The following is a 15044-nucleotide window of genomic DNA, read 5'->3' as shown; positions in this document are numbered from 1 at the left end:
AAAAATGTCATGGTGGGAATCGATAATGGTATGGTGTTACTTCAAGGCAACATTTATATTTTAACAGTTTTCTATTATTTAATTGTAAGATAAAGTACATTAAACAATTACAAATTAAACATTGTAAAATGCCAGAAAAAAAAACTAAAACATTTTCAAATCATTTTTGTGGCCAGAGATGAACCATGTGAGGAAGGCTGCAAAAAAGGGATCTAACAGGACCTCCAGAGAATCACATGACAAATGAAAACACTGCCATTAGTCTCCTTAGGGCCCTGCATCTTTTTTTTTTAAGTAACTGAAGCTGTATTGTGTGAGTACAAAGGGCTAAAAATGGGTATGTTACCTTGAGGCAACACGGTACTAAAGAGGGTTAAATGGGGAGGCAAACAATTCAATATAAAACATTAAACCTCACATAGAAAAGGCATTTTATTAGAAAATACTGGTTCCACAGTTTTTACAGTATCATTCCAAATGTACTGTTTTTTTCTTTTTAGACGTATTTTGATTAGCTTACACATCTGCCAGGAGTGGTTAATTCACAGTATTTACTGCATCTTCCCTGATATTACAGGCAACATTAAAATGTATTGTTTCCAAGCGCTACAGAAAGGTGATCATTTCTTCTTGGCCCTCGGGTTACTGCTGGTGAACATACTGATCCCATGAGTTCTGACTCCGACGGCTTCTGCAGTCACTCCTGGCTGCTGCAGCACTTTGTCCAGAGTCGTCTTCTTTATGGCAGCTGCAGAGATTTTCTCTTGGTCGGCCAAAGACTGAAGTTCCCTTTTTAGAGATGGGCAGAACACGGAAACATTCACGGTAATGTATAATGCACACATATACACTCTAAGAAGTGAGGGGTTCTTCCTGAAGGGCTGAGAATCTTTTCCTTCTGAAGAACCCTTTTTTGAAGAAAGGGTTCTTTGTAAGTCTAAGGGCTCCATTAAGAACCCTTTTTGGTATAAAGAGTTCTCCGAGGCTTGTTGAAATTCTTGAACTCTTTCATCAAGGGTTCTTTGTACCATAATATAAAAGAACTCCCTGGTTGGTTCTAGATAAAATCCCCAGAATATAAAAAGGCTCTGGTTAGAACCCCTTGGTGGGTTCTAGATAAAACCCTTGGAATTTAAAAAGGGTTCTTGAAAGAACTCCCTGGTTGGTTCTAGATAAAATCCCCAGAATATAAAAAGATTCTCAGTAGAACCCCCTTGGTTGGTTCGGAATAGAGCCCCCAGACTCGGTTCTTGTTAGAACTATTACACCAAAGACAGGTTCTCTGTAAAATCTCTTATAGTGGGTTCTTGGTGAAAATTCTCACAGATGGTTCTAGGGATAACCCTTCCTGTTAGGTTCTAGATAGAGCTCTCTGAAAGGGTTTCAAGTGGAACTTTTATAAAAGATTCAACCAGGAATCAAAAGGGGTTCTCCTACGGGGACAAAGAACCGTTTATGGTTTTAGTTATCATTTTTGTTTCAAAGATATAGTAAGGATGGTGAGTATCATTATAATAACTTTCTCACAGGGTAACTAGTAAACAGAGAGGGACAGAACTCTCACTGTACCCTTATTTGCATATAGCTCCATCTACTGTCTGAATTATAAACTTGAAAAGAAATATATCACCCTTTGGCCACATCAGTATGACAATTAACTTAAAAGCATTTCTCGTGTGTCCCTCTGACAGGAAATATGATTTGTTAGTTTGTTTGTCTCACACTTTTCTCATCAGCTTACCTCGTCCTAACGCAGGAGGCCTCCACGGCGTTGATCAGGAGGCTGCGGAAGCCGCCGCTCTCCATGACGTGCAGGGCGTGGATGGTGGCGCCCCCTGGTGAACACACGTTGTCCTTGAGCTGCCCGGGGTGTTGCTCAGAGTCTAACAGCATTCGAGCAGCGCCCTTACAAGAAACACAAAGAGTGATCCACATGAGACCAAAACAGTACTGACTGTGTCATATCAAACTATTACCAAGAAGTTGTATATTTGGTCAGAAACACACCAAACTGATCTGGATTATTAGATTTTACAGGGACGGTGTACATTAAACTGTTGATGTTTCCTGTTCCGCCCTGTTAGTTGCAAGTTTTTGAAAAGTTTTAGTTCTTTTCTGCATGTGAGCTTTTAAATGTGTTTTCAAATGTGTTTTAATGTGCACTATTTGTTTGTTGTTGAGTCTTGTCTTAAATTTAAGCTAAAGTTAAGACTTTTTAAGACCTTTTTAATACCACTTAGAATCTATGCAAAGATAAAGCAGATAAAAGTGATATAAAAAATCCACGAAAGCAAAGCCTGAAGATTTCATTATAACCGCCTAAACCAACTGTAACTTAATGAAACAGGAGCCAAAACACATGAAAGAAAGCACATATGGTATGTGGCACATGATTTGTTAGTAAGATAAAGGTCATACCAGCAGGGCTTGAGCTCCGAGGCGTACAGCCAGTCTCCTCGGCAGGCCCATTTTCACTCCACCATCAGCGAGGGCATCTAAAGCTGTAAATGCCTGTAAGACCACAATCACAATTTTTAGATGAGAGAAAACAAATCCAAAACAGTAAGGCTGTCAAAACTATTGATACCTCAACACTTTTTCGATGTAATGTGTTTGTAATGGTACAATATCTGTTAATTATAGTATTGAAAGTACCAAACCTATAAAAAAAGATCTTTATTGTCCTGTCTGAAATTTGGCTTCAGCAAAACCAGAAATGTTTAGTTGTTTTTTATATTAGTCTTGCATGAAAGTTTAAAAGTTTGGTATGATGACAACTCAACAAAATACTTTTTCTTCACAGTTGCTAAAGGCCAAAAGTATGAAACATGCCAACAGTCTTTATATAAAAGACTCACGTAAGCAGGACCGCTGCCACTGAGGCCAGTGACAGCATCAATCAGATCCTCTTCCACCTCGGTGCAGTATCCTACACTGGCCATCAGCTGCTCCAGTAGCTTTCCATCCTCGACTTCTGCATGGGTGCCTGTGGCGTACACAGTGGCCCCCTCGCGCACCACCACCGGAGTGTTGGTCATGCAACGCATTACCTTTGGAGCAGCGCGGTACTGGCTCAGCTTCTGTGAGGGACAAATGCACTGAATTGAATCGTCCTGAAGCTATAGCAACAAAAAAAAAGTTTGGCTGAGACTCACTTCAGTAAAGCTCACATGGATCAATACTTATACACAGACTTGAAAGAATACTTGACTTTTAATTTGCATTCGTCTGGCACATGATGTAACATTTTTAAGACAATATATCTCAGCCTTTATTAAATGGAAATGTGTGGGTGCTTCAGGTTAAAGCTGCTAACCGATGTTATGTTATGTGACTGTTTTGCCTGAGGGTCTGCTGACATCAGAGCACAGAACTACAGTGAGAGCCTCATGTTAAAATAAAGAGTAGAGGCAGAATTTCACAATAGCTAATGCCATCATTTAAAGCTGATAGATATGTTAAAACATGATTGACGATTAGTAAATATCCTGTCATATTAATGCCCAAACTTTTTTTGGAATTGGGTTTTATTTTGGATTTAAAAAAATCATCAAATGTCAATACTGTCAAAGTTAATCTTCTCTATTCGAGCTATGACTTGCCTTCTCTATAGAGCTGATGGTGACACCCGCTGAACAGGAAACAATGAGGTGACGATCTTCAATGTCTGGCCCAATCTCATCCAGTACAAAAGGAATGATGTGAGGCTTCACAGCCAGGAAGAGAACATCACTTTTGCTCACTGTCTCTTTGTTGCTGGTGGTGAAATTGACGCCCAATTTCTGAAAAAAAAAAAAACAACAACAACACAAGGATCCATTACATGCAAGCAAAGAAATGTTATACATAGGGATGCATGATATGGATTTTCTCCAGCCGATATGATAACCGATAGCTGCCTGCTTCTCATGGCTTATACTGATAAGATAACCAGTAATTTCATATTTCTGTATTTTATAAATACATAGATATGGAATTTCATATAATCTGCAGTTTATGCACACATGAGGGTAAGAGAGGCTAAGATATAGTGAGCAACTATTATAATAAAAACAAAGAGCAGTTCAGATTCTTCAAATGATCATTTAGTTTTGCCAGCAAAGTACATAACAAACCTTTAATATACTTTGTCTGTTATAGAGCATTTTGTCTTGGAATTCATACTAAACACTTTAGCATGACGTCAAATCTTATGATAGCTGATATTTATCAGCTATCATTTTCCTCCTCCTCTTTCCTTTATCGTGCATCCCTAGTAATATACATTGAAAACACACAGACAGAAATGTATTTGTAATCACACAGTATCACTGATGGAATTAAGTATTGATAGCTCTAATTGTCTACCCACCCGCAGTCCCTGTACAGTTGGGAGATCTGTGTCTGGGGAACTGGCTGTGATTTTGTGGGTGGCAATCACGCCTTAAAATGGGAAAAATGTCCACAAACAAATTCAGTATCTGATTGCAATTAACATACATCAACAGCACAAGTCACATCTGATACAAAACCATAAAATGGTACAAGTATGTTTCAAAACTCACCTGCAGCTGTGAAGCCTCTCACCAGAGCGTGGGCCAGCTGGCCCGCTCCTATGAAACCCACACTCATTTTACCTGTGTGTGTACAGAGTTGAAAAGTTTAACTTAATTATCTCAACAAAGATGGATTGTTTTCTAAGTCAAACAACAGCTCGCAGCCTCATTTAATCTCTCTCTCTGACAGGCATGTCCAGATGGGAACCCCAGACCAGCAAAATTTCTCACTGTTTTGTTTTTGCACCAATAAAAAAAAAGAAAAGAAATTGTTATTCAAGACCATTTACTGACTGACTGTGGGAAGTGATGTGATAGCACAGGAATTAAACCTTAAATGGAAAGGCAAACCATTAGAAATATAAAACATTAAGCCACATGTAAGCATTTTTCCCCCACTTTCTCTTCCATATTATACACAGACATTTTTAAGATTTTGCTTAACACACTTGGTTATTACTCTAATTTAAATAACTGTAACTCAATCAGGGTTCAACGTTTATGGTTTTTTGGTCAGAGATGAACTTTCCAAAAGTCAATTTTGCTTTGGTCCTGTACAAGTTCCTTTATTTATTTATTTAAGACTCAAGTCACTTGTCATGTTTAATGTTGGGTTGCAATGTTTATAAAATGTCAGAAAATACTGAAAAATTACCTTCTCAGCATTGTTTTGTCAGTCTAAAACTTGAAGGTATTCAGTTTAACATGATAATAAATAAAGAATAATGGGTCTGAGTGGCTGAAAACTGTATTTGCATGAAAAATTCCTTAAGTCATTAATAGATTATCAGAATAGTTTCATTAATTTTTACCACTTATCTGATGAAAGATTTTTTTAAAACTTTAAACCTTACGCATCTTGAACCTAAACTCCTCCTACCTGTGTTTGTACAGAGTTGAAAACTTAAACCTTAGCGGGGATGAATTATTTCAGCAAAAACAGATGGTTTTCTTAGACAAACAACAGCTTATGGCTTTTGTACTCTTTGTACTTCTTTTGTCGGTGGTCAGGTCCAGATGGGAACCCCAGGACCGCGAAAGATCTCGCGAGAGTGATCGTTTAAACCCAGTCCATGATCTTTCCCAAACCGTTACCACGTATGATTTTTTGCCCCTAAACCTAAGCAGATATTTACCACAACGGCGACAGGTTATAAAAGATAGTTAGTTTGTACAACGTGCTAAATAAAGAGACGACGCTCACAAATCTCGCGAGAGCTTTCCAAAGGTAGGATTCTCCTTTTGACAAAAGTGTCTATGATCAGATGTTGTGCTGTAAACAATCTCCCACTTCCTTACCGAGCGAAGCAAGCGACATTTGTACACATGCAGCAGCAGTCGTGTTATTAAAAAGTACATATTTTCACAGAGACAAGACTTACGAATAAACTGTGGAGTCCCTGAGTTGACCGACTGACCGATTACAGCAGTCGAAAGAAACACCTGAAATTACAACACTGTCAACGTGGCTCGGGTGTCTAGCGCTGAACTGTACCTGTGGAGGGACATTTGACTGACAGGCGAGAGAGCCAATGAGTCTGCATGCTTAATCTACACGTAACAAGTTTGACCAATCACAGTGGTATTAATAACTTGGGGGCGGGTTCTGTAAAGCGGCAGAGCCAGTTGCATCAGTTTGTGCCACTGGGCAGAAAAAGTTTGTCAGGTACAGTCGGTACTATACTAACATCTACTGGCGAAACGCTTGAAAGGCATGGCAGGGACTATTTCTAATGAATGGAGTCAGACATGTTATCCTGACCCAGAAAACAACTTGTAACCCAGTTAACAGTCTGAAGTGAAACATTTTTTTAATCTCTCTGAACAGAGCAACTAGGAAGTCAGCCTATAATTCTACTAAGACTGCCTGAAGACTGGGTTGCAAACAAAGATTAATTTAATTTCAGACTAGCAAAACTAGGCATGTGTGTGTGTGTGTGTGTGTATATATATATATACACACATATATATGTATATATACATATACACACAAACATGTTTATTGCTGTTAAATTAGATAGAGTTTAATCAATATGGACATGCTTTCTTACTCAAATTAAAATAAATTATTAAAACCTTACATTGTTAACTAGCTAGCCAAAATGTAATAAATCACTAAATTGCTTGCTAGCTAGTAAGACATTAACAGAATGTTTACATTGGTTTAAAATTTTGGTGGAACATAACTGAAAGTTAAACCAAGTTTAAAAGTTAATCCTTGTTGGTGCAACCCAAGGGCCCTATCTTACGGTGATCCAAAGCACAGGTAGAAAGCGTGAGGCGCCATGGATTTCATGTATTCAAGGTGTGTCCAAATCCACCTTTGCTGGCTTATTCCAGGGGCATAGGGGTATTCTGCAGCGCAGACCAGGATATACCAATCAGCTGTGTCCAACTGCCCTGATTTATTCAGGGGCACAAGGGGTGGCAGTATAACTGCAGATTTACCAGGAGGGAACAAAGAGAACAGATCTGTCAAGCGAGGAGACAGATCTCCTGGTTTCGATGTATGGAGACAGCTGTACGCCTCAAAAGCAGCTTCATGTGGACTTTTTTTTATTTTACATTAACACCTACAAAAACTAATACAATATATGAACCATAAATATCATGCAGATATATACCTGGTTATATTTTACCTCGATACACCTTGAAATTATGTTGTATTTTTTGATTCATTATTATCACCATCATTATTATGTAGCTCTGCTGGATGTGGAGTCGGGGAGAGAGACGGTGCAGTAGAGAGGAGAGGCGAGCCAACCCAGATAAAGCTCATTCTGGCTGGACACCCACCCGAGTCGTATTGAGGTGCACCTTCTCAACTGCTCCTCCTCCTTCTCCTCTTCCTCCTCATCCTCATCTCCTCCTCCCACCATCACCCCTTCGTCCCACTAACACTGCTGTGGGTGGAGGAAACAGAATCAGAAAGTGTTTCAGGAGTTTGATAACCTGTGCGCAAAATAACGCACACACCCAGCACCAGGTTCTGACAGAAGTACACAGATCTTTTTTTTCCCGGCCGGTCTCGTGGTCAGATATAATATCTTGTTCATAATTATCATAATTGTATCAATTTCGATTTTTGATTTCAGCCTTTACCAATACACTCATGAGATTTTTGAGTTCACTATTTAAATCTTCTGTCTTCCGAAAGTTGAGAGTAAAGGTTCACATATCAGTTGACACCCACTTCTTACAAAGTAGAGCTGGGCAGCATATTAATACTACCTTACCCATTTAGTCATTATGCCCACATTACTGATGATTATTGATCAAAAATCCAATTGTGTTTATATTTTGAGAAAGTAGTCATTCCTACAATATTGTTGCAATACCAATAAATATCAATATAGAAAATTTGACAAAGAATATGGTGATATTTGATCATGATAATACAAAGCAAAGGATACAGACATCAAAAAAGACCAACAAAATATACTGTTTGATGTTTTATTAAACATGGAATATGTTAGAAACATAGCAAAAGAACAAATATTCCACTGCATTATGCCTTGCTTATCCAAAATAACCAAATTAATACTGCTATCATTTTGTTCCTTCAAAACTTGATATATCAGATACTTTAACATTCAATGGATAACAGGAAAATACTAATAAACTCAATCATTTGGTATTACACATAAGAGGACAAGGATACAATTTAGAGAATAAAAACAGCAAAATGGCTTAAAAGCCAAAACCAAAAGCTATGTTCAGTGCATACTGTGTTGACTTAACATATGCTATGCATCTCTGTGAGATATATTTTCATCCATTTTCATGTTTAAATACATTTTAATGCTTAAATAAGCCTGTGTTCAGCCTCTGTAAGATTGACTGACATAACACTGGTCTGATTTTCTGAACACCCATACTCCCATAGGTCCGTTCTGTGTGCAGCCATCAAAGGTATTTGGAAGAAAGGGATGTATTTGCTGCTTCCAAGGGTCCTCGTCGGCACACCTGGCTGGCTGTCCTGGTAGTTCACTACAGGAAGGAAGGCCTTTGAGTTTGTAGCATGGGGTAATACTGTCAGTTTTACTGTCTAATCCAGGATCTGACGGAAGTCCTTGTGCTCTCAAACTCTCTTTATTAGTCTCTGAGGCTAAACAGTGTTGAGGAGGGAATATTTTTTTAGACAGCAGCAGAGCTGGAGACAAAGCGAATCCTCTGAGAGTAAACAAGATCGACAAAATATAGTATCATGTTGACGTTGGTGAACACTGCCACCACCAGCTTACTGTCCCAGGGACATTCTCCACGTGGGCAGTCCTCAGGGCGAGTGGTGTTGCCGTACTTCCTGTCAAAGCTGAAGATGGGCCAGATCAGTGCACAACTGAGGTAGAGAATCACAGCGAAGAAGGTGTAGATAACCACAAACCGGTCGAAGGGAAAACGCAAGGCAGAGGTTCTCCCAGAAACTGTCAGTATGATGACTATCACAGTGACAGAGAAGCACAGACTGTACACCACCACACAGTACTGGGTGGCAATGTAGAGGTTGTATTCACTGTCATTGGCCAGGGCACCGAAAATAATGCAGGCCACAAAGGCCTGGACCACCTTGAGAAGGCCAGACACGGTGGCCATGTAACCCACCACAGCGCCTGGCTTGGCTCGAGTCAGGAACACCTCAACACCGTAGGGGAAGCAGCAGACACTGGAGCAGACAGTGACGGCAATGCGGTAAATTTGGACTTCACAGCCTTCATCGGGACACTCTGTTTGGAGGAAGTAAACAGGGTAGACCACGGAGGCAGTGATGTACATGAGTGTCGCCAGCATGGCAAAGGCCACTGTGAAGTTATCCCAGGATATGGGCATGCATGTGTGGAGCCGCGTAATGTCCAAGGTGAACACAACCAGTGTGACAGCAAAGCAGAAGCACCACACAAACATGCAGAAGGTTCCGTAGTTGGCACTATAACCAGCACTGTGGGACACAAGGGCCATTATGGTGCAACCAAGCAGCAGCTGGGACATTCGAGCTGCACCCAAAGGTGACAACACAGCTTTTTTGTTGAGGTAGTGTTCTCCACGAGGATCCATGGTTTGGGTTGACCCCCCCGAGAGGCAGCTGTTTTACTTGGTGAGATTCTTGATGTCCTTGTGGCTTGTGTCGTCACAGACCTCACCCTTTCCTTGGTTAGCCTTTTTATAGATGGTCCCTAATTACAAATGTCTGTAATTTCTCCTTGAGCTTGCTTTGTAATTACAGTGGTATGTTTAAGATCAAGTTACATTTAGACACTCTTATGTAGAAGTTTGTACAGTAGCTTGTAATTGTAAATTATATTTAGTTAAACCATGAAATGAAATAACCCTTTGACTGGCAGGTTTTTAGATTGTTTTTAAAGTAATGTCTCTACTTGGTTGCACAAGTCTATGAACTATGCATACACATGTAGAATCCGATTTCTGTAAATTACATAGCAGTCCCTCTATATTTCAGTGTTCAAAATGTTTTTAGAGACTAACAATCTGATCCTGGTCTTACTCAAAGCTGTGGCGCATGTCCTCGTCTGGTTTCCCTCGCTTCCTCTGTTCAATCACCAAGTTGTCATGTGTATCAAAAGTTCAAAGTGAAGTAACGTCCTCCACAAGTTTTATCCAGAGATCAATCCCTTCGTGCCGAACAGATGGATGAGTTAGTCGTCCTGTCAGTCAAGTTCCATTTTTTAGTCACTCGATCCTTGTAATGTCTTCATTGTAGGCCCCTATGTGCCGTCAAAATCATTCAAACTGTTGGCTCTGTCTCTTGCTCTTTGTCTTGCCGTTTCTGTCCCCTGTTGCCTCTTGGAGCTGGTCTCCCACTCTTTCTTACGCAGACAAACACACACCCTCTCTCTCCTGTATGTCCTGTGTGTGTCAGTGTGCGCTCAGTGGATTGCTAGGGGTGGCTGTTTAAATGAAAGTTTTTTTTTGCCGAGCCCAGGGTTACAGGCCTCGCCAGCTCTATAAATAGGGGGTCTATATTCCACACAGGGGTGGGAGGCTGCAAGTGGCAAGCAGTCTGGGAGTCGTATTTCTAGGGAGCACCCAGAGAGGCTGAGTCAGAGCTCCCTCAGAAAGAAACTGGCATTTATATGCAGTGTAATGACAGGGAAGCAGGCTAAGACTCCCATTAGAGACAGAAATTACATACAGGTCCAGAGGGATGATTATGCATCAGTGATGACAGATTCAAGCAGTGCATGTTAGAAGGAGGTGGAAATGGATTAGTAGTTACTTAAAATACTTTAACCAGTGATATTAGTATGGTGTGATTTTTGATTTACAGTGTGCAAGGTGATTCTTAGAGAAAACTACCACCTAAAATAGACTTGGAAGTTCTTTACTGTCCAACTTAAGTTTTTGAGCACTCCATATAATACATGTATGTATTTGTTCAATCTCATGCAGTGATTTTTGGGGGAATAATGTAGTGTGGAAAAATAAATAAGTATAAGGAATAGGTCTAAGTAAAATAAGAAATGTTTCTAAAATGGCCCAGATCACTTCTGATAACTCTTACTAAGTAGATTACTTCTATTGGGTTGCTTTTGGCGAAAGATTTGTCTGTATAGGTTACAATGAGGGACTGTCTATATGTTCTTAAAGGAAAACTACTGATTTTACACATTAAAATGTGTTTATAGGTCTTGTGGAGTACTATCATAATTGAATTTCTTGCAGCGTCTGCCCACGGATAGTTGTTCTCTGTGTTTTCCTCAGATGCACTCCTGTCACTCTAGATTTGACGTTGTGTCACATTGCAAGTGACGCAAAAGACTCTCTGATATTTGATTTGAGGAGCCAGAGCACCCAGACTGAGACGCGTCTCCAATTGGTATCACATTTCAAAACACCTACAAATGTGGCTTGGCTCTAGCTTTAGTTGTAAGAGATTGTGAGTAGATACCTGCAACGATCCTCTGAGTCTCTTTTGGGTATAGGAAGTAGGTTCTCCGAAATATTTGAAACTTTTTCTGGAAAGAGTCACTTTTCTAGTCTTTGTTAGTTAATTCTACTGATACACCAAATGTAGAGGCTGATGATATACAAGCTTTTACCCCAAATCTCTCACACCCTAAGCGAGAATCATACATCTAGACCAACGAGCCACAAAGTGCTTAATTTTTTATTTTTATTTTTTTCTTAAGTCAAATTTAATCACTGTTGGATCACAGTAGAAACCGCTTTGCAAATATAATATGATCAGAAGTACACCTGTGGTCAAACTATGCTGCCCCAATTATCGACTAGATCTCTGGCTCCTCCTGACCACGTTGGTTCATCCTTTACGCAGTGCAAATTGTAAAGTGCATTGGATAAATAATTTCTGTCTATTTATATTAAGACTGAATGGAGTGCACCAAACAAAAAAACAGAGCTGAGCATGTATCATAATTGTTTTTTCAGAAGAAAGATGCAGGGCAGAACAGACTTACTTTAGCTGGACAAATATAGGAGTTTTGGTGCTGCAGACCCGGAACATGTATTGTAGACTGGTTATTTTATGTCACCAGTTCATTAGGTCATTTTCAATACAGCGAAAACCACGTCTGTCTGGTGGTCACAGTATAGGTGGATAATTAATATAACTGAATTGTTTTGTTTTCTTTATTTCTCACCATTGTATTGCATTTGTATATTTATCACATGAGTACATAATGAAACAACGGTCATTACGTGACTTTTCCTCTCCATCACTAGCAGACAGTTTCTCGTCTGACTGGACTATGCAAGGTAACTTGAGGAAGTTTTGCTGCTGAATCTTACTGGTTTCTTCTTGGCATTTGTCCCAAGCTTCAGGGAGACTTTTTTAGTTGAGAGAAAATTATTTTCTTTTTCTCGTCATAATTTCAATTTGCACACACTGAGAGCTTCTGACAGCCAGCTGGAAGCAGACTGGTTAGCATGAGGCAAAATGTCGTGTGAGTTGCTGTAGTTTTGGAATTGTTTTCCATGTGTTGTCATGTATGAAACGACCAAAAATAAACACTATAAGTGAATTATTTAACCAGCATTTGTACATGAATGACTCTGTCTGATTCTGATTGAAGTATTTTTCTTAATTCAGTTCACCTTCTCTGAAATATTTTCCTATTTTAGGCGATGGTGAGACTGAGACAAAAGCTGCTCAAATATAAGGTGTTGGGAAAAGCTTTGACTGTCAGCGTGTGTACACTAAACCTCTATCTAGTATCTGATGTGTCAAAATAGTGACAAACCACATTGGGAGCCCGAGGGAGACGTTGACCTTACATCCCGTACCTTCCTGCTGAAGGTTTTTGTGCTGTGACTGTAAAATGGGAATGAGAACACTGCAAGTACTACTGATACCCATCCAACGATTAGTACTATTTATAATAGCAACAATAATAACAAGACTGTACAGCAGTATTTACCTTGTAGAATATGTAATGTGTGTTTTCTTTTAGGTCTGATACAAAGACATGCAATCAACACAAAGAGAAAAAACAGCAATGTATTTACAATTTACAAAGAATCACTTCTCTGTGAAAATAGCACTTATAAATATGATTTACATAACAAAATAAATATGTAAATTACCAATGTAGCTTGAGTTTTTTTCTGTTAAAAAATATGTTACAGAATAAAATTACAATTAGTAATACCTTTCCTTCTCTGGTGTGATGCGAAATAGAGGTCCTTTAAAAACATCATTTATAAAGACATCATTACATACAACATTGTCATTATATTAAAAAGTGATCTCTATTATGAAATATAAGAAGGGAGTTACAATAGTGAACACTTGAAAGAACCTATACAAATACTCAAAAAAATATACAATACACGATATTTGTCTCCCTTTAAATGTTCATTGCATTGATCTGAGGATTGTTGAACTACTGAGGTGATTTAACATGAATGAGTTCCCGGCCGATGTTCGGGTTTGAACAGTCCTCTTGTGATGGTGAAGTGGCCTGTGAGAAAGAGGTATAGACTAGACGTAATGGCACTGTGGTGTGTGTATAGGTACTGATAGACCTTAAGAAGTGTTTCCAGCATCACTGTAGCACCGAAATTTTGAGGCAGCGACTAAACCAGGCATCACGGCATCTTCACAGCTGTCTAAACTGAAAAGGACGCCACTTCGATTTCAGCACTGTCAGGAAGGAGTTGCTGTTACAGGGATCTTTTTTTCTTCATAACCTACGATGATCACAGACTATTAGAGAAAGAGTGTGACCTCTGTTCTTTTTGACTATTTCTTTCATTACATTACAAATCTGATATTTGTCTGGTTGCAGCTTTAATTTCAGTAGCCTAAATATGTGAAGATTGTGTTAAGGTGCAACTTTGGTATTTTTTCAACCTGGCCCTATTTTCCCTTTTCTGTGTCTGAGTGATCTTGTAAAATTGGTTGCTACTAGAGATGTCATGATTCTCCGAATCCAATTCACGATTATGTTTTGATTTGACTTTTGATTTTATCATTGTGATTTGATTTTCGATTTAAAGATATATTTTTTAGGATTGACAGCTATGCCATTATCAGATTATCGAGCCTTGATTTGTAAAGATCCACAGCGACAATCTGACAAGCATCAGACGCTGCAAGCAGGTGGGGTTGGAGAGAAAACTGGGAGAATTGCAATTCAGCCTTGTCGACTGAAAGCTCATTTTGACCTATTTTTGATATCATATTGAAATTGTGACAGCCCAAGTCGCTACAGGCATAGACCTTTTTTTTTTAAAGAGTTAGATATATTTAGTTTAACCAGAAACAACTGTTTTATTGTTTAAAACTAACCACACTCCAGAACATTGTCATCTTCATTCAAACTTGACAGAGACAAAATAAAGGTCACCAAAAACGATCCAACAATCACCAACTCTTTGGTCAGAATAAACTCTTTATTTACCAAGGAAGATGTAAAAATATTCTGGCTCTAGAGGCCATTTTTCTTTGCTGCTTCTCTGATGTCTGTCCTCCCTCTTGATATTTTCACATGTAATGTGGTGAATTAAGGGTTGATGATTGTTGGAACAGTGGAAACACGAGCCAGGATGTTTTTGGCGAGTTTTAATTTGTCTCTCTCTCGAGTTTGAATGAACACAACGACAGCAATGTTAAAATTGCAGTTCTGCAAAGGACATCTTAAAGGTGAGTTTGATGGGGGATCTTTTCCAAAATGTTGTCAGACAATTAAAATAACAATCTGACTGTCGGTGGCAAAATCCCTTCGCCAGAGGAAGTTGTGAAGTTGTGATTGCAACACTTCATGCATATTCAGTCAATCTCCTGAATTCTGCACAGCGTGGCAATTTTGTCCAATCACTGCAACTTCTCCGAAACTTGAACCAATCATTGCAACTTCCACCAGTCACAGCAGCTTTTCATGCCAACACTGTATCCCAACCGTGACCCAACTCAGTGTTTTATTATTTATTGTATTTATTTTGTCACAGGTTACTGAAAGGGACGCAAGGTTTGTCATTGTTATTGACATTTATCAATTATCTGTGTACTTCTGTTTTATAATTTTGTGCATT

General features: G+C 39.1%; 2 protein-coding genes across 2 annotated transcripts; both read right to left on the bottom strand.

The window, feature by feature from the left end:
* Positions 1 to 414: 414 nt before the first annotated feature.
* Positions 415 to 6049, bottom strand: pycr1a (pyrroline-5-carboxylate reductase 1a). Its single transcript, XM_084743540.1, has 8 exons — positions 5918 to 6049; positions 4545 to 4616; positions 4352 to 4422; positions 3603 to 3782; positions 2859 to 3080; positions 2419 to 2511; positions 1742 to 1905; positions 415 to 789 (listed from the first exon to the last, which is right to left on the bottom strand). The coding sequence occupies exons 2-8, from the start codon at positions 4609 to 4611 to the stop codon at positions 621 to 623; spliced, it is 966 nt and encodes a 321-aa protein (XP_084599666.1). The 5' UTR covers positions 4612 to 4616; positions 5918 to 6049; the 3' UTR covers positions 415 to 620.
* A 1925-nt stretch (positions 6050 to 7974) lies between these two features.
* On the bottom strand, positions 7975 to 10155 carry myadml2 (myeloid associated differentiation marker like 2). The gene has a single exon (XM_084744064.1). It carries the CDS (start codon positions 9585 to 9587, stop codon positions 8673 to 8675), a length of 915 nt encoding a protein of 304 aa, XP_084600190.1. The 5' UTR covers positions 9588 to 10155; the 3' UTR covers positions 7975 to 8672.
* Positions 10156 to 15044: the final 4889 nt, after the last annotated feature.

This window comes from Lutjanus erythropterus, chromosome 19 (assembly GCF_056507025.1).
Source record: "Lutjanus erythropterus isolate fLutEry1 chromosome 19, fLutEry1.hap2, whole genome shotgun sequence".
Lineage (NCBI taxonomy): Eukaryota > Metazoa > Chordata > Actinopteri > Lutjaniformes > Lutjanidae > Lutjanus > Lutjanus erythropterus.
Note: the sequence above shows the minus strand (reverse complement) of the source record. Positions and strands in the feature narration are given on the sequence as shown.